General features: G+C 39.7%; 1 protein-coding gene across 9 annotated transcripts in view; it reads left to right on the top strand.

Moving 5' to 3' along the window:
- The window catches only part of LOC130905204 (nck-associated protein 5-like), a 136,216-nt gene that overhangs the window by 74,172 nt on the left and 35,633 nt on the right, over positions 1–26,411 (top strand). For 7 of the 9 annotated variants that reach the window (XM_057818365.1, XM_057818349.1, XM_057818356.1 and 4 more), the window contains 2 exons: positions 5,217–5,350; positions 22,132–22,222. In XM_057818365.1, coding sequence (XP_057674348.1) covers positions 5,217–5,350; positions 22,132–22,222 — 225 coding nt within the window. Of the gene's footprint in view, positions 1–5,216; positions 5,351–5,583; positions 7,068–22,131; positions 22,223–26,411 lie in introns of those variants that run through there. The other 2 variants (XM_057818392.1, XM_057818402.1) reach the window with 2 other exon arrangements.

The following is a 26,411-nucleotide window of genomic DNA, read 5'->3' as shown; positions in this document are numbered from 1 at the left end:
CACAGCTTAAAAATGTATGAATCTTAATTAATCACAATTCAAACCATCTCTAAAATATGCCATATTTTCTGTAAATTGTTGTTGGAATGGAGATAAGATTTTTTTGTGAACATGATTTTTTTTGAGAGATAGGAATATTATTCTTGTTGTGATTTCACTAAATGATACTGTAGTGACTTAACTGTTCTGCCCAAATGCATGATGGGAAGTTGGGCAACCATGACTGTCAGTGGTGGCTGCAAATGGTATACAGTATGTTCTGCGTTGGGTTCAATTAGGTGTGCTAAGAAAAAGAACATCTCCTACTCTGCCCAAATGCATGATGGGAAGTTTGCAACCATGACTGTCAGTGGTGGCTGCAAATTGTATACAGTATGTTTTGCGTTGTGTTCAATTAGGCGTGTTGAGAAAAAGATCGTCTCCTGCTCCGCCCAAATCCATGATGGGAAGTTGGGCAACCATGACTGTCAATAGTGGCTGCAAATTGTATGAAATATGTTCTGCGTTGTGGTCAAATAAGCGTGGTAAGAAAAAGGTCCATCTCTTGCTCCGCCCAAATGCATGATGGGAAGTTGGGCAACCATAACTATTAGTTGTAGCTGCCAAAGCTTAAGCCAATAAAAGCCACGGTCCAATGAACGCCTGTGTTCACTCACATTTCTCTGCATTTTCGCTCTCAATGTGCTAAAACGGCGTCATTGTAAACTGTTTGAGGCAATGCATGAACGGGTCATTACGTACATGCGTTAATTGCGTCAAATATTTTAACATGATTATTTTTTAAAAATTACTGCCTGTTAACGCGATAAATTGGACAGCCCTAATTTATTTTAATTTAATTTTTTTTTTTATTTAAGGTGGGGTGGGGTAATTAAAGTAAAAGTTGCCGTGTCCCATTAAAAAAACACTTCAACGAATAATAGCCCTCGAGAGGGGGCATTTGTATTAAACATTCCAAAGTCAGTCTGATCCATTACTGTGCACAGTTCTGGGCACATAAAGATATGGTAATGATGGTTTTAACAGCCTTCTGCCTGGTTAAACCAGCAAAATTATATATTGAACTCACGCTATCATGAGCTTTTATTGGAACAACATTATAAATCACGCCTTGTTATTGAGATTCTTGGCACCAATCTGTCAGCAGACATGGCTGCTTTGCACTTGGGCCTTTTACTGGGCCATGTGGGCAACAAAACATAACAAAAGCTACTGTTGCTTGAGGAGTGCTAAACAATACTGTGCACATTACTCCATGAAGAAAAAGGCCTTTGTCTTTTGTGGTAATGCAGCTTTGTCATTCGAATAGCATTTACACCATTCTTGCTAGCTTGCAACTTTGCAAGAGGGTCGTTTTCCTTCATAGCAAAGAAAAAAAGGGTTACATTGGGTCCAGGTGTGGAGCTTTAGTTTATCTTTTAGGTATGGTGAATGCTGCTGAACTAGCATGCTTTTTTTCCCTTTTTTTCCCTTTTTTTTTTTTTTTTTTTTTTTTTTTTTTTTTTTTATCACTTTGATTCATAGCCCTCATTACTTTTGACAGGGGAAGCTATATGTTGTGCAAGGAGCTGTTTCACATACTGTAGAAGCCGCCGATTTACAAGCATAGCAAGACTATGTACTGGTTTTAATGGTGTCTTGGGTTTAATATGCGCGCCCTAACAGATTCAACTGGACAAAATGTTATTTTGTGTGTGGAACATTCTTTGCTATATAACATTAGTGCTGGTTGTTTAGTTATTGAGCTTGTGTGGTTCGCCGCAAAACAAGGAACTGCTTTGTTGAGTAATTTAGGTGAATGATTTTGAACATGATGGTTCTCATTGGTCATCTAAGATTTCCCACTTCAATCGCATCTCAATGTGAATGTGTGTAGGTCTACACCATGCTCACAATATTACATATTGTAACTTTAATACCTCAGTTACTGTGCTTTTATTTCTATATAATGACTGTTTTATAAAGATGTAATGGATCTAAATTCTGAAGTCCGAGGGAAAATCTCATGTGTCTACCCTATCTGACCACTAGATGTCCCCCTCATCCTTTTCTCCGAACTGTTATAAAATGACCAACTGAATATTGGAAAATTCTGTAGGAGAGGGTATGAGATGACCAACTGAATGCTGGAGATTGTAGTAGGCAAAAATAATTTCATCTTAAACAACAAATGACTTGAATGTCATCAAGACTAGAGTGCACACATAGTTTAATTGCCCTCATTGTGTCACAATGTTGTGCAACAGAATAAAACTGTCATGGTGTACTAAATAATGCTGTAATAAATAAATAAACAAACAAAAAACAAATATATTAATAAAGCTCTGCCTGATTTCCATGACCTAATTTTTAGGATTTAAGTTAATTTTTAGGTGGCATGATAGTAAGTGTAGTGTAATACATCAGCCTCACAGTTCTGAGAATGAAGGCTTCAGTCCTAGGATCCAGCCTTCCTGTGTGAAGCTTGCATGTTCTCCCTGTGCCTGTGTGGGTTTTTCCTCCGGGTACTCCGATTTCCTCCCACATCCCAAAAAGATCTACGGTAGGGTGACAAAAACATGCAAAAGTAGGCTAATTGAGCGCTTCGAATTGGCCCTGTATGCGTGTGCGTGAATGGTTGTTTCGTCTCCTTGTACCCTGCGATTGGCTGGAAATCATAAGTGGATTTTAAGGGGGGCCAGAGGGTCCAGGCCCCCCTGCTGGCCGAAAGGCGTCATTGCATATAATTGACTTTCCTATATACTGTGTATATATATAAGTTGTAAAGCGATAAAACAGAAATTAATGAAATGAACAAAAAAATATATTTTTATAAAGGGTTGAAATCATTTTTTGAACAAATCATGTGACTAGCAACTTAGACCGTCATTTGCTTTGCATATAATTTTCCAAAAAAAAAAAAAAAAAATTAGAGGAGGGCAATTTTATTTTTCAAATGATTTTTTTCTTTGATTGAAAATATTTTTTTTTTTTATTAAAGCAACTTTTTTTGGCATTAAATGATTTAGACACAAATGTCCTAACCATAATATGGCCCAAACGCAAAAAGGATTGCTTCAATCAAAGAAAACTTTTTCAATGAAAAATTAAGTATTAAAATGCCAATTTTTTTCCAATCTCAAATATTTTTTTCGCATTCAAAAACTTTTCCGTGATTGAATTTTTTCTTTTTTTTTGATAGAAGTGATTTTTCTTTCTGAAAATATTATTTTTGAAGCAACTTATTTTTTGTTTGAATAATAAAGACAAAAATGTCCTACTCAAAATGTGGCCCAAACACAAATCAACATTACTTAGATCAAAAAAGTTGCTTCAATCAAAAAAAAAAAAGGCTTTCACATGCATTTTTTAAGTTTTTTGAGTTTCATATAATATATTTTTGCATTCAAACACATTTTGTTTTTATTGAAGTGATTTTTTTTGGGGGGGGGGGGGGGGGGGTTGAAAATATATATTTTGATTGAAGCAACTTTATTTGATTGAATAATAAAGACACAAATGTACCTCCATATGGCTCCACCCAGGGGATACAATTTTTGACCGGGGTAACTACATTGGCACAACACCGGCGGGCGTACCATATTCAATGGATGAAGATCTTGGCGAAAGGTATTGCCTAAGCAGCCTGATTTAGAATTCCCCTCAATAATGATGGGAAACAAAAAAACGCTCATTGTAAACTTATTATTATAAATGTTCTTGTAAGTTAATTTTATTGCTGACACTGTGTTTCGGGGTCATCAACATGTTGTGCCCCCCCGCCCCAAAATTCAAACTCCGCCTATGCTGGTAATCGATTTAGGGTGTACCAACAAACTGACCAGCTGGGATAGGCTCCAGCACCCCCGCAACCCTTGTGAGGATAAGCGGCTTGCAAGATGAATGGATGAATTAAGTTCATTGTTTTTGCTGGTTTGTCTTTCTTTAAGGTGCCAAAACAATTCTCCACAATTGTCTGTGCGTGTGTTAGTATTGTGCGCTAGGATTTGATTAAGCGTACTTCATGCCGTGTCGATTAAATGTCTACGTTTGTGTGTGAGTGTATTGACAGTGATTTTTACTGTTGTTCATTACAGGAGTGCTGGTTGTGGTTTTGTTCCTTAAGCTAAATGAAGCCCACTTGAACAGACAAAGATGAAGAAACCTGAGAATTCAGTCTTTTTTTTTTTTTTAAACCCAAACCATCATACGTTATTGATACATTTTACTGTATTAAATTGTCACATGCAGCACTACTGCACATGAAACATTTTGGAGATAACCGCTGATTGATGGTGTTTGTTATGAAAAGGGAGCCAGAAAATGTTCCCAGCACCAAGCTTAACTAATTCACAAATGACTTCTATCTAACAACTAGAGGAATGTCTGTGACTTTGAAGTGCATTTTGAAAATGGTGCTCATGAGCAACATAACTAAAACCATTAGACAGAAGAATCCAATTAAAGGATGAAGAAAGATTTAATTTCAAACTTGTCTTGAGTGAAAAAGAGACTGATTAAACAGCTTAAGACACAAAGAGGACTTTGCATGCGACAAGTGTTTTTTGATTTGTTTTTCACTTTGGGCTTCTGTGTCAATATCAACTCCTATGAGGTTATTCGTTTCCAACACGAGCAGAGTAGAAAGTATCCAGAGCAATGAAAGATTGAAGTTGTGATGAAGTTTGACATTTTTGTGAACTTTCTTTGATGGGAAGAATATAAGCCTCTTTGAAAACACTCTGAAGTAGCAACAACTTAGTATTAAATGTCATCATCTTTTACTTTCATTTCTTCCTTTGCCAAGGAAGATATGTTTTCATCTGAGTGGGTTTTGTTTGTGTGCAACTTCGATGTCAAACTAGGTTGTTTTTATAGAATACTTTTATTTTTGCTCTTAAAATCAAAAGATGAACATGAACTATTGCAAAAACATTGGCTGACTTTAATTTGTGCAGGGGTTAAACGTGTAAATCAATAAAAAAAGAAGCAGTTAATGAAAGAAATATCGTGAAAGTTTAAAGAAAAACCACAAAGCCTAAAAAAATTAGCTATGGAATCAATTGTAAAATCGAATAAATAATCTTTTTTTTCACAACGTGTTGTTTTTTGTCTGAAACTAAACAGGTTATTTGTTTTATTTTCATAAAATTAGATTTTTAAAAATATATTCACAATAGTCAAGGAGTCATGCAGATGTGTTCAAGTAACATGTTGACATTTGTGTGCCTCTATAGCGAGAAAAGCTGATCCATGAGCTAGAGGAAGAGCGACGTCTGCGTCTGGAGAGCGAGAAGCGTCTCCGAGAAGTGACGGAGGAATCCGAGCTGGGCCGGGCACAGATCGTCTCCCTGCAGCAGCAATTCTCCAGGTGAAAGGACACTGAAAGCCCAATATGTTCGTCTGACCTTGACATCTTTTGTGACACTTGAGCTATGACTAAGAGGACAAAATGAAAAGTCTTCAAACAAAGCCCCCGTAACCTCTTTTTGCCAGCTAGTCTTGAGCTCATAATTTGCAGATAGACCTTCAGTAGTCATGTAGGAGCCTTCGCATTGGCTTACTTCAAATTAGCTGCTTATCTCCTCATTAGAAAAGCACTTCACACTTTAATGATCCCAGCGTGCAGCCGCAGACTTTTCAGTATGGGAGGGTGGGAATATTTAAGGAGACATTTTGATGATTAGTGCATATTTTAGATGTGCCATTGATGCAACAATGCTCTCAATTGCTCTCTCTTCTGTCTGCATAATATCCTTGCAGTACAGCAGATTTTTATTGCTCACTTTTTCTCACACGATATTTTATTTTGACTTTCTGTCTAGTCAGAACCTATTTTTACATATCCCGCCTAATAGCAAGCTGCATTCTTCTGTCTGGTTTTTGTTGTGGTAAAATTGCTCATTCAGACCACTGCATCTCCTTGTGCCAATGCACACAGAAGTGTGATTATAATTTGAGACCCGTTGTCTAGCGGCCCTCTCCAACTGTTAAGACTCACACAGATAGTGTAGCGACATTATGAGAGGAGAGAGACATATAAAGATGATGCCACCATGACACTGACTGCCTTGGCAAAGATTCTATTGCGACCTCCATAAAAGATGCTCATCAACAGGAGGATGTTCAGCTATTGTTGTCATATTATGAGGTATACTGGATTACTGTAATTTCTGGGCTCAAGATAGCTGGAGAGGGGAGGGTCTCCCAGAGGTCAGCTAGCTTCATCCCACTGCACACAAAGAAGCCGAAAGGTGTTTGTTGTCGTGAATCAAAGAGGCTCATTTCCTGGATTAATGATGTCACCTAGTACTCAATTCACACAGGGTTCAGATGGCTGCTAGTTGCTATTAATTAGTGCACTTTTGGCATCGCTCTGGAAGGGTGGTTACAATTAACTGCCTCGCTTATGAAGTCAGACTGTGGTCTTCCAATGTGGAGTTTGCATGTCCGCCTATATCGCCGAAGCAATTTGTTGACCATTGCTTCGTAATGTTTCAATATAAAAAAATAATATACTTTTTTCAGGGCTTTTCAGATCAATTGGTTTGTTTACCTACGCAACTACTTTGCTCATCTTTTCTGGTTGCGATTCAAAATCGCAAAAAAAAAAAAAGTCAGCATTCCTCAAGTGACTGGCCACTTAGCTCCAGACGAAGGTGCGCACACATGCCAGCATATGCAGACCCCTTCCCCCTAGCTGGGTTCTAAGCTTGGTGTGCGTCACATGCTCAACCCCTCCTGACTTGGGTCAACCCCCCAGAGCTTCAACACCACTTGGTGTGGCCTGCTGTCATTAAACTACAACGGATTAGTGGTAGACTGCAGCCCACAGCTCTGTAGCCCGCTCAGCCCACCCTGAACTTCGCTCCATCTGGGCTGGGACGTTTAAAAGCAGGCACAGTCCAGAGAAAATGTGCATTGAGAATAACATCATCAAGCAACTACATTTGGAATTGAATCCTGCAATGGCATCATGAGGCCTTGAGACCACGCAAACAGGATGACTGGTGAGCAGGCGGAAGCGTGGCGGCTGCTTGGAGCCCATTCGCATATACTTTTCCGAGAATGAAGAAGAGGGTCATCAGGTAACGGGTCCAACAGCGTGTGTGTCTTATCTTAAATGTATAACTGTACTTTTTCAAAGCATAGATTTATTTATTGGAACATGTAATATATGGCTTGAAAATGGAAATTAATGGGCTGAGTGTCAGTTTCAGCCAATCTGGTGGTGCAACTCTCCCTGTGGTTTACAGTTGTGAGGAGGAGGTGCAACAGCAAAATAAGAGACGATGGAAAGAAGGGCTCTTTTCGGTTTGCAATGCCAGAAACAAAAATAGTTGTGATACATAATATTCAATCAAGCGACAGCATTAGTAAGCTTCTAGATAAATACTGACTCTTAACTAAGTCACAAGAAGGAGCCATGCAATATCAACTATGACAAAACTCCTCTCAGCTCTACATTTCATTGGGAGCACGTTGTAGCAATTGATGCTGGCATATCTCACAGCGTTGTTGTTGTTTTTGTCTTGGCTGTTACAAGTTTGATATGTTATGCAAGATGACCAGACACACTGACTAAGCACATACTTGTGTTTCAAATAAAATAAAGCGTGGCTTTTATGTGGCTGCTAACTTCCCCAAGATAATCAAAGTAACATTATTTCCCTGTAACTCAGTTATACTTCGTTTTTCTTTTCCACTGACACTTCCAATTCCATCACATATTTTATTTGTGCTCCTTGTGCTCACAAATAATTTCCCTAGTGCTATAAATAAAAAAGACATCCTTATAAATACAGTCGTCTTCGCGTCTTATGAACAAGAAAGGCAACCATTAGAGTGAAGTTCCATTTGTGAACCGCTATTTAGGATCTTAGTAAATAAGGCCTTTAATTGTCACTTAATTATTCTGTGCTGCATCAAGAGTCACAATGATTTACCACTCTTCTCTATCACAGTGTTGCACTTGGCATTCTGAATGGCATGATGGTTTATGCCTGTAGTGCTGTTGCCCTCGGCATTGGATTCTTTTGGCAAGTTATTCATTGCATTAGGACACATGCAAGCATGAGTGATGAAAACGGGCAGGAATGGCTTTTCAAGTCTGGACTTGCTATTTGAGCGGTCATGCACAAGTTGAGATGCCGCCGCAGAGTAAACCTTCAGAGTTGTGTGTGCTAATGTTATTGTCTCATTAGCGCCACAGAGCTAGCAACAGAAAGTAAGAGCGTCGGAAAGCAAGCAGTGATGTCTGTATGTCTGTTTGCTGATCAATGCTCTCTCTTCTAATCATTCCAGCAGCAGCCGCGCCTGGCCCATGTCTTTTAATTTGGCACAGTGGAGAAGCCCCCCCACCGTGCTTGGGAGGCTGCTGTATGAATTGAGCCCTGTCCCAAAGCGCACATCTGGGGTCATTACAAGAAGGTCGGCTTGAGTCTTTGAAAGGCACTTACCACTCCTCCCAAATGAGGGTTGTTCGATGAGGGTTGTTCAATAGATAATAAGAGTCTGCGCTATTATGGGAGCAGCTCACATTTAAAGGATTTATTTGCCTTGCTTTTAACTTCCACATTTGAACAGGGAAAAAAAAGCCCGGTTCAAGTCACTTTTGTTATTTAACTCCATTTCAAAATTACAAGACCAACCAGGTTTTTAACACATCGCCCAATTATTGTGCTTATATTCAACTTCGTACTCTCTTGTGTCAGCTGATTGTAAACACACATACAGATGCATGCCACCCTGCTGACTTCCGCCACAGATTAAACATGCTGGTTCTGATCTTTATGAGCATGCTGAAAGAGGTCAGATTACAAGTCTTTGCGGATGTAGGGCATATCCTCACTTCAAAATGGCTTGACTGTTCTCTCTGACTTGCGAAGCCTTTCCGCATAGATTGTCGCCTGCAGCCAAACAGCTTGTAATTCAAACTGACCTCATGATTGCAGTATAGATTTAGTTGTCTGGCAGCTGCTCTGGTTTAAATAAACACTACCATCGCGTCACTTCTGTACTTGGACTGTTAAATCTTTAATTCACTTACTCTATATGTACAAAATGAAGTGTTACAAATCAATAAACTGATCAATCAGGGGCTGGATTAAATTTCTTAATTCCTTTCAACTGATCAGTTATGATTGGAATAAACAAGGCTAGGTTCACACCGCAGGTCTTAATGCACACATCCGATTTTTTTGTCATACAGTGGGGTAAATAAGTATTTAGTCAACCACTAATTGTGCAATTTCTCCCACTTGAAAATATTAGAGAGGCCTGTAATTGTCAACATAGGTAAACCTCAACCATGAGAGACAGAATGAGGGGGGGAAAAAATGAGAAAATCGCATTGTTTGATTTTTAAAGAATTTATTTGCAAATCATGGTGGAAAATAAGTATTTGGTCAATACCAAAAGTTCATCTTAATACTTTGTTATGTACCTTTTGTTGGCAATAACGGAGGCCAAACGTTTTCTGTAACTCTTCACAAGCTTTTCACACACTGTTGCTGGTATTTTGGCCCATTCCTCCATGCAGATCTCCTCTAGAGCAGTGATGTTTTGAGGCTGTCGTTGGGCAACACCTCCGCAGATTTTCTATGGGGTTGAAACCTGGAGACTGGCTAGGCCACTCCAGGACCTTGAAATGCTTCTTACGAAGCCACTCCTTTGTTGCCCTGGCTGTGTGTTTGGGATCATTGCCATGCTGAAAGACCCAGCCACGTCCCATCTTCAATGCCCTTGCTGATGGAAGGAGATTTTCACTCAAAATCTCTCGATACATGGCCCCATTCATTCTTTCCTTTACACAGATCAGTCGTCCTGGTCCCTTTGCAGAAAAACAGCCTCAAAGCATGATGTTTCCAACCCCATGCTTCACAGTGGGTATGGTGTTCTTCGAATGCAATTCAGTATTCCTTCTCCTACAAACACGAGAACCTGTGTTTCTACCAAAAAGTTCTATTTTGGTTTCATCTGACCATAACACAGTCTCCCAATCCTCTTCTGGATCATCCAAATGCTCTCTAGCTCTTCAGCAGGGGGACACGTCTGGCAGTGCAGGATTTGAGTCCCTGGCGGCGCATTGTTGTACTGATAGTAGCCTTTGTTACTGTGGTCCCAGCTCTCTGTAGGTCATTCACTAGGTCCCCCCGTGTGGTTCTGGGATTTTTGCTCCCCGTTCTTGTTATCATTTTGACGCCACGGGGTGAGGAGGGAGTTGAAAGTCCGTGTTGCCCAACGACAGCCCCAAAACATCATTGCTCTAGAGGAGATCTGCAAGGAGGAATGGGACAAAATACCAGCAACAGTGTGTGGAAAGCTTGTGAAGAGTTACAGAAAACGTACATAAGGGTACATAAGAAAGTATTGAGATGAACTTTTGGTATTGACCAAATACTTATTTTCCACCATGATTTGCAAATAAATTCTTTAAGAATCAAACAATGTGATTTTCTCGTTTTTATCCACATTTTGTCTCTCATGGTTGAGGTTTACCTATGTTGACAATTACAGGCCTCTCTAATATTTTCAAGTGGGAGAACTTGCACAATTAGTGGTTGACTAAATACTTATTTGCCCCACAGTATGTTTTATTGGCGTGCCCGTTCAGACTGCCTTTATCCATTGAGACCATTTAAGTATTACGCATGTGCACTAATTCGCAGTCCGACACGCACTGAGCAAGAAGACCCGCATGTGCAGAAGCATCAAAACAGATAACTACACTGTCATCTGTCATTCCAGGGTGATCATATTTTGATTTCCCAAAAAATGAAACAAATAACAAACATAAATAATCCCCCTTTAGGCTTATATTCAAAGTTTATATGAATCGATAGCATGCACGCACTGTCCGTGCATGTCACACACACATACGGGCAGTTTTCCCCAACTCTCAGCCGTGTAAGCAATCTTGAAATATTGCTCATATAGAGCAGAGAGAAAACATTGTCAGGCTTATCCTCAACCCATTTTTATTTTTTCATGACTGTTGTCAAGCCCGACCCTTCCCAAAAGCCGTGTTCAACACAAGCTAGGCGCTAACGCACAGCTGCATCGCTAACGTAGCGCGCCGTCTCTCTCGATCTTTGATGGCGTAATTGCTGCATGAATTCCGATTTGGGAGACTTGACTGTTCGGACCGCCGCGATGTTCTGGAAAAATGTGGCCCGGATCGGATTTAGACCACATACGAAAGTGACCCAGATCGGATTTGAAATGGTCCACTTCTATGCGACTTGTCCCGTTCAGACCTTCAAGTTAATGGTCACGCGAGTAAAAAAAACACGAAAAAATCGGATTCGTGCATTAAGACCTGCAGTATGAACCTCGCCCAAGAATAGAGATTATGAGTCAACAAACATTGATCTTTCATTGGCAATTTGATCTACTGGATTAACAGCAAAATTATTCTAGTCACGGTCCAAAATATTATCAAAAGTTATGTTACGTACATTCTTCCACTTTCACTTGTTGTGGGTGTGATTGCTAGATGTCCATATAATTTATCTTTCACCACCACAGCTGGATATCGGTTGTGAGCATTGATCTGTCTGAAAATCTTCTTATTTGCTACTGGAGTTGATTTACTGCATTCATGCACATGGGAACAGCTCAATAGTCTATCCTGTCATCTTGACAAAAGTTTCACACAGGGAGGTCTTCCTCACTATCTCACACATGCCTGCAATCGATTTGGTAAATGACTTTAGAGGTTCCGTCCATGCATTTTGCTAACCTCCCATATCTTCCTCTGTGTTTGCTGCTTCCTGTAGCCAGAGGTGAATATGTGGGGTCCTTAAGTCCTTCCAAATGTGTCCAGGATGTGAGAAGAAGACCCTTTAGCTGCCTTCCTTTTATGCCTCTTTGTCCGTAGGTTTACCTAACAGACCTGGCATCATGCGGTTACTTCAATTTTATCATCATTTGTTGAAAGGAAGTCAGATACAGCTGTTCAAATGTCGAGACTTGGTGGTGATTAAGCTTTTGTGTCATCCATGCTTCATTCTAGAAGGTGGATTAAAAACTTTCTGAGTTGTGGCACTCCAACATTTAGGTCACATCTAAGAAAGGGTCTCCTTGCATGTTTTCTTCACAACAGCTCTGAGAGGATCAGAGTAGCTTAGCGTCGGGTTAAGCCAGCCAATCATTTGTTTTCTTCATATGAGGAATGGAAGGAAGAATGGAATATTCTTGAGCCAAAGCGCACAATTTTGCATCGGGCTTTCTCTGGACACGTAAGGCGATTGTCGCAAACAAATTGCACCCGCCCTCCCAACGATGGCCTCAATTCAGACGTACAACCAGGTGATTGTTCTTCCTATCGCTTCAGCAGCTTTGGGATTTTGCAATTGTTCTTTTGTCAAATCTGATTAGCGGCTCTGGTCAACTTGAGTGTCTGACAGTGGCGATAAAGTGAGAGTATGACCTGTTGAGTTGAACCAAAGAAAAGCCACTCTACTCTCTATTCTTTCCACAATCTTGGACCTCTATTTGTCAGTAGTAAATAATGTTAATCTTAAAAAAATAAATAAATGAATAAAAAAGTCATAAGCTTATAAGAATGTTATTTTGGTCAAAATGGCGTTTTGCCCAAGATATGCAGGCTACCCAGAAATCCAGCAGAAGCCATTACTAAAAGTAAACAAACCAACAGTAGGCCTTCATGCCAGTGATTAACAAGTGGAGCAGTTAGTGGAACAAAGAATGTATGACGGCATGTTGAGAGGGAGTTCTGGCATGTCAGTGTGCACTGAAAGTGTCGACTCCAGTGAAGCCAAATCCGCTTATTTCCCATTAAAGAGCCATAACATAAACACACGAAAGAGAGTAAGCCATGTCCACAGTTCATCTCAGAAAGCTTTTTCTTGTTTCTTATATGATCCAACACTACCAATCGGTTTGCATCCTTGTAGGAGAGAACTTATTAACACGGCCCATATGGGAAAATCTCAGCCACATCAGTGGACAGTACCACTGTGGGATAATGACACAGTACGGACATATAGGATCTGTTTCAAGGCTGGCTCGGAAACAGCCACTGACCATGCTGTATGTGGCTTTAGCCTGCTCAAGTTTTACTTGATGACAGCATAGCCATTTTTAGCCTGGACAGGCACACCACCTTTTGGAGTGCACATAAGAAATATCTGTGCCGTGTTTAGGATGACGTTATTAAAATAAAGGAAATCTAGGTTGTGTTGGAATACATTTTTTTTCTCCTTATGAGAGAGACTTTGTCACTGGTGGACTCTAACACTATACCCACATGAACACAGGTATATTCAGATGCTTTTTTCCCAATATACCGTAATTTCCCGAATACAACGCGCACTTTTTTTCCCCAAAATCAACTTGTAAACTCATGGTGCGCATTATAAACGGGTACATGGATGGAGACAGAAATATATATGTATTACATATATACATATAAACCGATTTTTTTTCATTGACACGGCCACGTTGTGTTGAAGAAACGTATGCGGCGACCCGTTGCCGACCATCACGGTACGTGACGTCACCGTTTTGTTTCGGTAATACTTCACTCTAATCGGCCGAATGATTTCGTCTGTGTTAAATTCTGCTTTTTTCACTCGTCATAAAGCACAGAATTTAGTTTCTTGAACTCATTTGAGTCGATGTTTATTGCAGCTCCGCAATTCGGACCATAACAAATGTAAGGACACACACTTCCTGTGTCCGTCAACTATATCGGTCCCTCGGGAAATTCAAACCCAAATAACAATAGTTCCTTTTGTTACTGTCGTGTTGACAGCTATGAGCTCTCACGGATTTCCGACTTACGTTCTCACTTTCATTTTACCGTATCAATCCATGGAAGAAACATTTATTCATCATGAGGAAACGAGCAAGTTATACAGCAGCCTTTAAAAGATAAGTCACATCTGTTTTGTTTTCTCCTAGATTCTGGTAAGTTGGAGAAGTTGTCAAATCATATTATTACCGTAAATATTGTCAGTTTACGGTAATGTTTTGAACTACCAATGTGCTATGCTTGTGTTGTGTTTCACCAGTCAGTAAAATGACATCTCTGTATCTGTACACAAGCACTGTTTTCTTCTAAAATTAGGGTGCGCGTTATAAACGGGTACAATAATTTTCCCTAGATTTTACAAGTAAATTTGGGGTGCGCATTATACACGGGTGCGCCTTATATTCGGGAAATTACGGTAAATAATCAGTGTATATTATCAAAAATATAAATGCATAACAATGCAATCCAGTTTCTTAAAAAAAAGCCTTATTGTCCAAGAATACAGTAAGACTGTAGCATGAAAACTTCACCAAGTCAATAGAATAAATGAAAAAAAAAAAACAACAACATATAATTGGGGGAAATCATAATAAAGTAAAAAAATATTAAATACATAAGTATTTAATTGACCATTTCATGCACGAATTATGATTTATTCTTTTTACCCCTTACAGGGCACTCATGTCATTGAACTAATTGGCTGCCATTGACAGAGCTAGACTTAGATTTTGACTTACGTATAATGATAAAAAATACAACAATAATAAACATTTTTCTATATATAATATACTAATAATTGTTCATATTTAAACTAGAGCGACATGGTGGAAGAGTGGTTAGCACATTCGCCTCACTGTTCTGAGATTGTTGGTTCAATGCCAGCACCAACCTCCCTGTGTGGAGCCTGCTTGTTCGCCATGTGCCTTCGTTGGTTCTCTCCAGGTATTCCAACTTCCTCCCACATCCCAAAAAACTTGCATAGCAGGCTGATTGAACACTCCAAATTGTCCATAAGTGTGAGTGTGTGAATGGTTGTTTGTCTTTATGTGCCCTGCAACTGGCTAGCAACCAGCTCAGGTTGGGGTACCGTGACTACCATCCGTTGTTCGTTGGGATAGGCTCCAGCACCCTCGGAACCCTCGTGACGATAAGCTGTTCAGATAATGAATGGATATTTAAGCTTTTATATATTGCTAATATTTTTTAAAACTACTAAAAATAGTTACTTGCTCTAAAGAGAGTTAACGGTCTAAAGTGTCAACTTGTGAATGTCTATCCACTGTAGTGACCACTGTCCCTGAAAGGGTTAAACATCAGATACATAATTAACTGTACTTAAGAAGGAGGCGAGGTACACTCTGAACAGAAAACGAAAAAATCACCCAAAACAAACTGTTCTTACAAGATGAATGCAGATATATATGCAGAACTTAGCAGCACGCCTCATCACTCGAAACCCCGCAACACACCACATTCACCCCCATCCTCTGTCAACTTCACTGGCTTCCCGTCAAACAAAGAATCAATTACAAGATCCTCATCATCACCTTAAAAACACTCTATGGCCTGGCCCCTCACTACCTTTGCAATGTACTCCGTTTAAACAATCCAACCAGTTCACTTTGCTCTACCACTATTCTCCCACTCTCCGTCCCCCGTGTCCGCCTCTCCACATTTGGTTCCAGAGCTTTCAGTCAGTGTGCCCCCCAGCTCTGGAACTCCCTACCCCTTGATCTTTGCAGTATATCTACCCTATCACTTTTCAAATCCAGACTGAAAACACACCTGTTCACTCTTTCTTACCCACCATAACCCCAAGCTCTGTTATATTTTTTCTTCTTTTTATTGTGCTTTTAATCTTTTATCCTTTTAATGCCTTTTTTATCGTACTGTGATTCCATGTCTCTTGTGAAGCGTCTTTGTGTGGTTTGAAACGCGCTCTAGAAATAAAAATATTATTATTATTATTATTATTATTATATATTAAACTTAAAATACTCAGACTTTAACTTTCCTTAGGAAGTAATTCATTTCTGTACCACTAGTCGTATTGCACTTTGAGTGTCACTGAATAAAAACAATGAATATACTGTATATACAATAAAGTACACACGAAACACGAGACACCAGTTTTCCAGGAGTCGGTTAAAAATAATATTCTGAAGCTCAGTGTTACTACATGTCTAGAATTCTACGTTAACAAAAAATAAACAAAACTGAGAGGCAGAAGGGACCTTGGTAGTCTTGTTTTCTATTAAATATATGCCCAGCAATAGCACAAGGTTACCTGCACAACATGAAAACCTATTTTACAGCATCCATTTGACAGATTGCACAAACAAAACAAAAAAAAATTCCTATCAAATTCATTTCATGTTGCCATTACATAGAATGAGTGGGCGTCAATGAAAATAAATTTTGTATTCCATACCCCTCTAGAATAAAGTTTGAGACACAATCCCCTTTGCCTAGTGTGCCCAGATCACTTTGCTTCTGAGCTTATGAAATTTCTTCTGTAGTGTGAGAGAAAGAGAGGGAAAAGGAGAGAGAATTGAAAATTGACAGACCTCAGGCTGTAAATTGATTGCGCCTCAATTGTATTTCCTGGACTGCCGGTATTTTTAAAATTCAGCTAAAGCTGCGATGGGTCAAGCGAGTCATAACTTACTTTTGCCTCCCATTTTTCCTTCCCCATCTCAACACACTTGAAGGGTTTCCTCCTTGCCAGGTTCCAGTGTGATATTTGGTAGTACAGTGATCCCTCATTTTTTTCGGTTAATGGGGACCAAAACCCGCAGTGATAAATGAAAATCCACGAAGTAGTGGCCCCCTACCAAAATTAAAAAAAAAAAAAAAAATTTTAATATTTTTGTGTGTGTGTGTGTGTGTGGGTGTGTGTGTGTGCGTGTGTGTGTGTGTGTTCAATGTATTCACATTTAACATTGGAAAGAGACATATAAGACATGTTTTTCATTTTTTTCCTAATATATCATTAATAAATAAATAAATATATATATATATATATATATATATATATATATATATATATATATATTAATAAATGTTTTTTTAAAAATGTTTTTTAAGCTCTTTAAATGCAATAATCGTGACAAGTTTTGAACATGTAACTGTCCCACCAAATTATTTTCAAACAAGAATAAAGTAGAAAAATGCTTCATGCTTCATTGAATGGGTCCACTCACATCCGCTCAAGCTGCTCTCTTACACACAATGATTTGTCACAGCAACTGTTTAACAAGTTGAACGATGATTGACGCATGCGGCACTTTGAAGTTTTGACTTCCAAGCGTCTTTGCCAAGATCAAATCTTAATGTCTGTCAATCATCATTAACTTTAATAAGCAACTCAAGTGCACTGCCTGACCAAAAAGTCAGGAGCGGGAGAGAGAGACTTCGTGATCGGATTGGGACAACTCTATAAAATACTGCATTTATTTTATTTTTTTTTTTAATTGAAAAAAAATCCGCAATGGACTAAGGGCGCGAAATTTGAAGCGCAAAGTAGCGAGGGATCACTGTAATCATAATCAGTGATCTGGTTAAAAGAATTGAGAGTGAAGCTTTTGGACTAAGACTAATTGTTGAATACAGCTTGTTTATCCCACCACCACACGACTGCCCAAAATGGAAAGTGCCCGCAATTTTGCCCTTTAAATATTTGGAACGCCTGAGCTAATTTATAAAAAGTTATTTCACACCACGTATGATATGGTGCATCAATGAGAATGTCGCAATAGTTGTGGGTATACTCACTAATTGATTTCCTTGTCTACATGCTAATGTATTTTATTTGAAACTGAGCAAGGATACTTGTGGTTGCCATCTGTCCTGGATTATAAACACGGTTTGAATTGTAAGCGAGGGATTTCAGATTCCAAGTGCATTTATTTTCCCCAAGTTGTGCATGGATTTATGACTTGATCGCTGTGAGCATCTCCACATCTCTTGAGACAAAGCACAGCAATCCGCCAATGTCCCATCATCATCATCCTCCTGACTGTGCCGATTTAAGACAGTTTAAAGTGCACACTAGAGCAGTCTGCCTTACCGACTGTTCGCACATTCACTCGCTGCCTGATTACAAGCGGCTTTGCAGCACAGCCCGGACAGATGGAGAGAAAAACCTTCCCTGCATGTACACATCAGACATAGTGGGGCAGATCAGCTGAATAGCAACAGTTTTACTTGGACATAGCTTGTTCACCATTGTGAATCGAAACCACGGCTCATGAAGTGCTTCCTTTTCATTAAAATATTATACAGTGGGGCAAATAAGTATTTAGTCAACCACCAATTGTGCAAGTTCTCCTACTTGAAAAGATTAGAGAAGCCTGTAATTGTCAACATGGGTAAACCTCAACCATGAGAGACAGAATGTGGAAAAAAACAGAAAATCACATTGTTTGATTTTTAAAGAATTTATTTCCAAATTAGAGTGGAAAATAAGTATTCGGTCACCTACAAACAAGCAAGATTTCTGGCTGTCAAAGGGGTCTAACTTCTTTTAACGAGGTATAACAAGGCTCCACTCGTTACCTGCGATAATGGCACCTGTTTCAACTCATTATCGGTATAAAAGACACCTGTCCACAAGCTCAGTCAGTCACACTCCAAACTCCGCTACAGCCAAGACCAAAGAGCTGTCGAAGGACACCAGAGACAAAATTTTAGACCTGCACCTGGCTGGGAAGACTGAATCTGCAATAGGTAAAACGCTTGGTGTAAAGAAATCAACTGTGGGAGCAATTATTAGAAAATGGAAGACATACAAGACCACTGATAATCTCGCTCAATCTGGGGGCTCCATACAAGATCTCACCCCGTGGCGTCAAAATGATAACAAGAATGGTGAGCAAAAATCCCAGAACCACACGGGGGACCTAGTGAATGATCTACAGAGAGCTGGGAACACAGTAACAAAGGCTACTATCGTAACAAAATGCGCCGCCAGGGACTCAAATCCTGCACTGCCAGACGTGTCCCCCTGGTGAAGCCAGTACACGTCCAGGCCCGTCTGGATGCCTCGTCGCTAGAGAAAATTTGGATGATCCAGAAGAGATCTGGGAGAATGTGTTATGGTCAGATGAAACCAAAATAGAACTTTTTGGGAGAAACACAGGTTCTCGTGTTTGGAGGAGAAAGAATACTGAATTGCATCCGAAGAAACACCATACCCACTGTGAAGCATGGGGGTGGAAAGATCATGCTTTGGGGATGTTTTTCTGCAAAGGGACCAGGACGACTGATCTGTGTAAAGGAAAGAATGAATGGGGCCATGAATCGAGAGATTTTGAGTGAAAATCTCCTTCCATCAGCAAGGGCATTGAAAATGAGACGTAGCTAGGTGTTTCAGCATGACAATGATCCCAAACACACAGCCAGGGCAACAAGGGAGTGGCTTCGTAAGAAGCATTTCAAGGTCCTGGAGTGGCCTAGCCAGTCTCCAGATCTCAACCCCATAGAAAATCTGTGGAGGGAGTTGAAAGTCCGTGTTGCCCAACGACAGCCCCAAAGCATCACTTCTCTAGAGGATATCTGCATTGAGGAATGGGCCAAAATACCAGCAACAGTGTGTGAAAAGATTGTGAAGAGTTACAGAAAACGTTTGGCCTCCGTTATTGCCAACAAAGGGTACATAACAAAGTATTGAGATGAACTTTTGGTATTGACCAAAGACTTATTTTCCACCATGATTTGCAAATGAATTCTTTAAAAATCAAACAATGTAATTTTCTGGGTTTTTTTCCACATTCTGTCTCTCATGGTTGAGGTTTACCTACAGTGCCTTGCAAAAGTATTCGGCCCCCTTGAACCTTACAACCTTTCGCCACATTTCAGGCTTCAAACATAAAGATATAAAATTTTAATTTTTTGTCAAGAATCAACAACAAGTGGGACACAATCGTGAAGTGGAACAAAATTTATTGGATAATTTAAACTTTTTTAACAAATAAAAAACTGAAAAGTGGGGCGTGCAATATTATTCGGCCCCTTGCGTTAATACTTTGTAGCGCCACCTTTTGCTCCAATTACAGCTGCAAGTCGCTTGGGGTATGTTTCCATCAGTTTTGCACATCGAGAGACTGGCATTCTTGCCATTCTTCCTTGCAAAACAGCTCGAGCTCAGTGAGGTTGGATGGAGAGTGTTTGTGAACAGCAGTCTTCAGCTCTTTTCACAGATTCTCTTTGACTTGGCCATTCTAACACCTGGATACGTTTATTTTTGAACCACTCCATTGTAGATTTGGCTTTATGTTTTGGATCATTGTCCTGTTGGAAGATAAATCTCCGTCCCAGTCTCAGGTCTTGTGCAGATACCAACAGGTTTTCTTCCAGAATGTTCCTGTATTTGGCTGCATCCATCTTCCCGTCAATTTCAACCATCTTCCCTGTCCCTGCTGAAGAAAAGCAGGCCCAAACCATGATGCTGCCACCACCATGTTTGACAGTGGGGATGGTGTGTTCAGGGTGATGAGCTGTGTTGCTTTTACGCCAAACATATCGTTTTGCATTGTGGCCAAAAAGTTGAATTTTGGTTTCATCTGACCAGAGCACCTTCTTCCACATGTTTGGTGTGTCTCCCAGGTGGCTTGTGGCAAACTTTAAACGAGACTTTTTATGGATATCTTTGAGAAATGGCTTTCTCTTGCCACTCTTCCATAAAGGCCAGATTTGTGCAGTGTACAACTGATTGTTGTCCTATGGACAGACTCTCCCACCTCAGCTGTAGATCTCTGCAGTTCATCCAGAGTGATCATGGGCCTCTTGGCTGCATCTCTGATCAGTTTTCTCCTTGTTTGAGAAGAAAGTTTGGAAGGACGGCCGGGTCTTGGTAGATTTGCAGTGGTCTGATGCTCCTTCCATTTCAATATGATGGCTTGCACAGTGCTCCTTGAGATGTTTAAAGCTTGGGAAATCTTTTGGTATCCAAATCCGGCTTTAAACTTCTCCACAACAGTATCTCGGACCTGCCTGGTGTGTTCCTTGGTTTTCATAATGCTCTCTGCACTTTAAACAGAACCCTGAGACTATCACAGAGCAGGTGCATTTATACGGAGACTTGATTACACACAGGTGGATTCTATTTATCGTCATCGGTCATTTAGGACAACATTGGATCATTCAGAGATCCTCATTGAACTTCTGGAGTGAGTTTGCTGCACTGAAAGTAAAGGGGCCGAATAATATTGCACGCCCCACTTTTCAGTTTTTTATTTGTTAAAAAAGTTTAAATTATCCAATAAATGTTGTTCCACTTCACGATTGTGTCCCACTTGTTGTTGATTCTTGACAAAAAAAATAAATGTCATATCTTTATGTTTGAAGCCTGAAATGTGGCGAAAGGTTGCAAGATTCAAGGGGGCCGAATACTTTTGCAAGGCACTGTATGTTGACAATCACAGGCCTCTCTAATATTTTCAAGTGGGAGAACTTGCACAATTAGTGGCTGATTAAATACTTATTTGCCCCACTGTATTTACTATGAACTAGCCGTATGCTATTAGTGCTCGGTTGTTGGGGCCAAGGTTTGTTAAGTCGACATATAAGAAACCTCTAATTTTTTTTTTTTTTTTTATAATTTGTGCTGAATGGATTTATCGTGCAGTATGACTCGGCGTTGCTCGGGTGAAAAAGTGTAAATTGGCATTTTCTATGCTAATTCTTTGAGTTTCGAATTAATTTTCTGCCCTAAACAGAGGCCTACAGAGATCAAACTCATCTAAGAACACTCCCAGACACATAAAGTAGAACTGTGTAAAATTTGGTCAAAAACTGCCCAGCCGTTTCACTGTCAATAAAACACGAACACCAACACAGCCAGACAGACAAACTGCCCTTTATAGAGATTAAGATAATGTGCAATGGCAGAGAATGAGTTTATCTTAAATATTTAATGTTAAAAATATGTGCCTTGGCACCACACCGGTTAGGAAAAACTCACTCACATAATGTGAACAAGAACAGGTTATTTTGCTTTAAAAAGACAAAATCCATGCTGGTTCAATGTTCCTCCCGAACCAAGCGAGATGCAAATCTAGAGGGCCATTTTGCCTCTTTTCTTGGATGCCTGTTCTGCATGCAGCCTGCACGTTTGGCGACTGATTGTTTTGAGGAGACCGAGCCCTCAAGGTCAAAGTCACTCAGTGGCAGTTGCTGCTGTGATTGCACTTTTATTCACACATGCAAATACTCATTTGTAAGCACATGTTGTGCCGCAAAGCCAAAGTGTGGGAGTCAATCTTCATCCTAGGTCCTGTTTGTAGAGGAAAAAGTGACACAAAAATACTGTGATAACCATTGAATAGGATTTCTTAAATTCGCTTTCTTGACGTCATTTCATGTGTGTGCAGGATGGAAGAGACGGTGCGGTCGCTGCTGCAGAATCAAGGGCTGGTGGAGCAGACGTCATCAGACGCGGTGGACATCATGAAAGTCTATAAAGTAAACAATTTATTTGTATAATTAAGATGAATGCCTTTATCATACTGGTAAAAGGGTGCATTAAAATCGATAAGGTGACCTTCCGGGAATGGGTGCCTTTGACAAATTTTTAAGTTTAGCGAGTAGAAAAGAGACACAATCATGACTGACCTTGTGATGGAGCAAAAATAGTTTCCGGGCTGATGCAGGAAAATAGAAGAAATAAGCAACATTCACAAGGTTACATTTTGGGTCAAACTTTAGAATTTATTTTCACACCTTCCTTGTTTGTGTGCCATTATTTTATCCACAAAATGAGAACACTGGAGAATAAAGCTACACATAGAAACTATAGTTTTGCAGCCACATGTGCAGAGCAAATTGCATCAACCAAATTAACGTATTTTGGGGATTACAAGTCACACCAGCCCAAATAAATGCACCATAAAAAGGGAGAAAAAAAACAAACATATATGTCACACCTAGTATAAGCCGAAGGCCCAGCCAAACTGTGAAAATAAAGTGTGATTTATAGTCTACAAAATACGGTCATTATTTTAAGATGCAAATTCTCAAAATTGATCAAGGCATTGAAAGAAAAGGTCATTCGATCATCCCAGAGTACGTGCTTTCATTGTTGTGCATTGTCGTTGAGTGATGAGGGCAAATAAGAAGAGGCCAAAATAATGTGGCTAAATGTCATTGCTAATGTGCGCCACTGAGAATTCGGAGCTAGCTTGATAGTTTGGTAGTTGGCCTCAGGTGTAAACACTTCATTACACACACACACAAAATTAAAAAAACAAATGGAGAAAAGGTTAGAGATGGGAGGTTGTTGTTTCTGTTAGCACTAAAAGGAAAAAAAAAGATGAAAAAGAATTATATGAACTAGGAAGAGAAGTAAATTTTGACCAGAAGGGCTACATTGTCACTGCAGGTTTGGAAAAAAACAAGTTTAAGACCTTTTAAAGACCATAAGTAGTTTGTGTGTGGGAAGGTACTGGACTTGATGGCCTTGGACTTGGTGCTGATGTGGATAAGGTGGCTTTAAAAGATGGCCCGGGATGTACAGAGGTGGAAGAATATTTTTCAGAAGAGCATCTACAAAGAGAAAAAAATGGGATGTTACATTACACAGTGTATCACAAAAGTGAGTACACCCCTCGCATTTCTGCAGATATTTAAGTATATGTTTTCATGGGACAACACTGACAAAATGACACTTTGACACAATGAAAAGTAGTCTGTGTGCAGCTTATAAAACAGAGTTCATTTATTTTCCCCTCAAAATAACTCAAAATATAGCCATTGATATCTAAACCCCTGGCAACAAAAGTGAGTACACCCCTTAGAAACTACGTACATCCCTAAATGTCCAAATTGAGTACTGCTTGTCATTTTCCCTCCAAAATGTCACGTGACTCGTTACAGGAGTGCTGTCAGCATTGCTGCAGAGATTGAAGAGGTGGGGGGGTCAGCCTGTTAGTGCCCAGACCATACACTGTACTCTACATCAATTTGGTATGCATGGCTGTCACCCCAGAGGAAAGCCTATTCTGAAGACAGTACACAAGAAAGCCCGCAAACAGTTTGCTGAAGACACGTCAACAAAGCACATGGATTACTGGAACCATGTGCTATGATCTGATGAGACGAAGATTACTTTGTTTGGTTCCGATGGTCTCAAGCATGTGTGGCGGCGACCAGGTGAGGAGTACAAAGATAAGTGTGTCATGCCTACAGTCAAGCATGGTGGTGGGGATGACCCCCCCCCCACCAACTCTTCAATCTCTGCAGCAATGCTGACAGCACTCCTGTAACAAGTCACATGACATTTTGGAGGAAAAATGACAAGCAGTACTCAATTTGGACATTTAGGGATGTACGGAGTTCCCATGCGGTGTACTCACTTTTGTTGCCAAGGGTTTAGATATAAATGGCTATATTTTGAGGGTAAAATAAATCAACTCTATTTTATAAGCTGCACACAGACTACTTTTCATTGTGTCAAAGTGTCATTTTGTCAGTGTTGTCCCATGAAAATATATACTTAAATATCTGCAGAAATGCGAGGGGTGTACTCACTTTTGTGATACACTGTATTACTCAAAGAGCTGTTGATAGTGAATCATATTAGTCAAATAGCTGTTGATTGTAAAACCAGCATGACATAACCATAATGGCGCTTAACTTTAGCAGCCTACTGTACCTGGTTCACTCAGGTGTTTGGATCCGGCCACTAACTTTGACGGCTGAGGGTTGAAAAAAAAAAAAAAAAAAAAAAAAAATCATGAAGCAATGCAACTACACAGGACCATCCAATAATAATGATTTTGACAATGTACGATAATAAAAAAATGAAGTTGAATATTTTTTTACATGAACGGAATTGCCATTTTAATGAATTAATGACACATTTAATAACAAATGTTTGCATTTAAATCCATGGCCCTTTTAGTCCCCCATACTACAGAGCTATGAAATTATTAAATGCAAATTTAATGGTGTATTTATTTAATTAAGCTTGGCACTTTTAGGCAAGGTAAATTTCTTTGATTAGCACAATTTAACACAATGTAAACGTGCTTCACATCACATTGAAATCAGCAAGACACAATTTTAGTGCCCCATACACTTTGTCCAACTTTCTCTAAAATGGGAGAGGGAGTGAATTTAACTGACACTAATCCACAGCTGGCTGAATACTGAAAATATTTCTAAAACAACAGGCCTGGATAATGATACAGTATAATTTAGCTATCGCAGAATATCATCTAAACTCTTTGTAAATACCTGCTAGCTTGTAATGTTTATGCAATTAAAAAAAGTTTTTTTCATCACAACAAACCTCTGTCTTTTTCACAATTATGCTTCTTTTCGTTCTTCTTTCTAAAATGCGACCCATAGGGCTTTTCTCTTTTCATGACGTCATCACCGTAACGTCGCTATAATTGTGGAGGCTGAAAAAAACACCTTTCGGTAGCTCGCTGGTCTGCAGGGGGGGTGAGTGAGATTAGAGACTGTGGTGAAATTACCGCATCACAGGAAACAGTGAAACTTGCAGAGGGCACATTAGAAAAATACTTTCATTATTATTTAAAGACTTATTACTATATGTATTGTTCTTCTTTTGTTTTATTGTCTCGTATAATTTTTTGAGTACTGCTATCATCAAACATTATTTGAATATTTTTCTTGACGTCCTTTTGGACGCTGTGACTCTCTGCCCATTTAATATCGTTACCTGTAAAAAACATACAAAAGACAAAAGAAAATGATCGGGCAGCAAAGGTAAGTCTGCTTTGTAGTCATGTTACAGCGTCCTCAAAAATTAAAACATTTAAAAGCGAGACTGAAATTCATGCAGGTTCTGAATAAAAGTAATGTCAATAGATTTTTAAGACCTTTCAAAATCGTATTTAAGACCTTTTGTGAGACCCCGCAGATACCGTGGACTAAGTCAATGTCTTAACTTAGATTTCATGATAGTTCCTTGTTCTCTTGTGATTATCAGCCTGTGGACATTGTGGACAAGCGCAAACATGGAGAGCTATTATTTCATTCCCACTAGCTGAATACCCACTACGACTGCCTGTCTTACGCAGCCACTTTCTGTGCATTCAGCAGACAAACTCAATAACTTGAAAGGGCAGCGCTAGGGACAATGTTCCCTCCCTTTTCTCTGTGGACGCTATTACGGGGTCTTTTTAACACAGCCAGATGAGCAGCTTCTGCAAACAAGCACAAAGACCCCACCACAATAAAGAATCGCCTCCAGCTAAATTTCAAGACACAATCATATACTGTAGGACTGAAAACCTTACGTCAAAATTAGATCGAGTTGGAGACAAAAGTGTTCATACTGTGTTCCATTTTCTGATTTAAAAAAAAGAAACAGAAAGCAATAGCATCGAGCATCCCTCAAGGCCTCTGAACGGTCATCCTGAATAAGGCCATTCCAAGGATTTGAATCAATAGCCCTTTCCAAGCTCTTTTTTTGCTGGGTCCCTGTCCTTAGACTGATTCACTCGCCTTGTTCTATTCAAACCATTGTTGCTATCTAAAGCCCCTTGAAGACTTATACATGTATCTCGGTAAATTCCCGTGTGAGGTGACGCGGGATTACCCGCATCACTGCTTTCACACATGGAGAGATATTTTGGGAATAACGCAGGTTGGGCACTTCCACAGACTTGTCCCATGTTGCCGA

This window comes from Corythoichthys intestinalis, chromosome 2 (genome assembly GCF_030265065.1).
Source record: "Corythoichthys intestinalis isolate RoL2023-P3 chromosome 2, ASM3026506v1, whole genome shotgun sequence".
Lineage (NCBI taxonomy): Eukaryota > Metazoa > Chordata > Actinopteri > Syngnathiformes > Syngnathidae > Corythoichthys > Corythoichthys intestinalis.
This window is presented reverse-complemented; position numbering and strand designations above follow the sequence as displayed.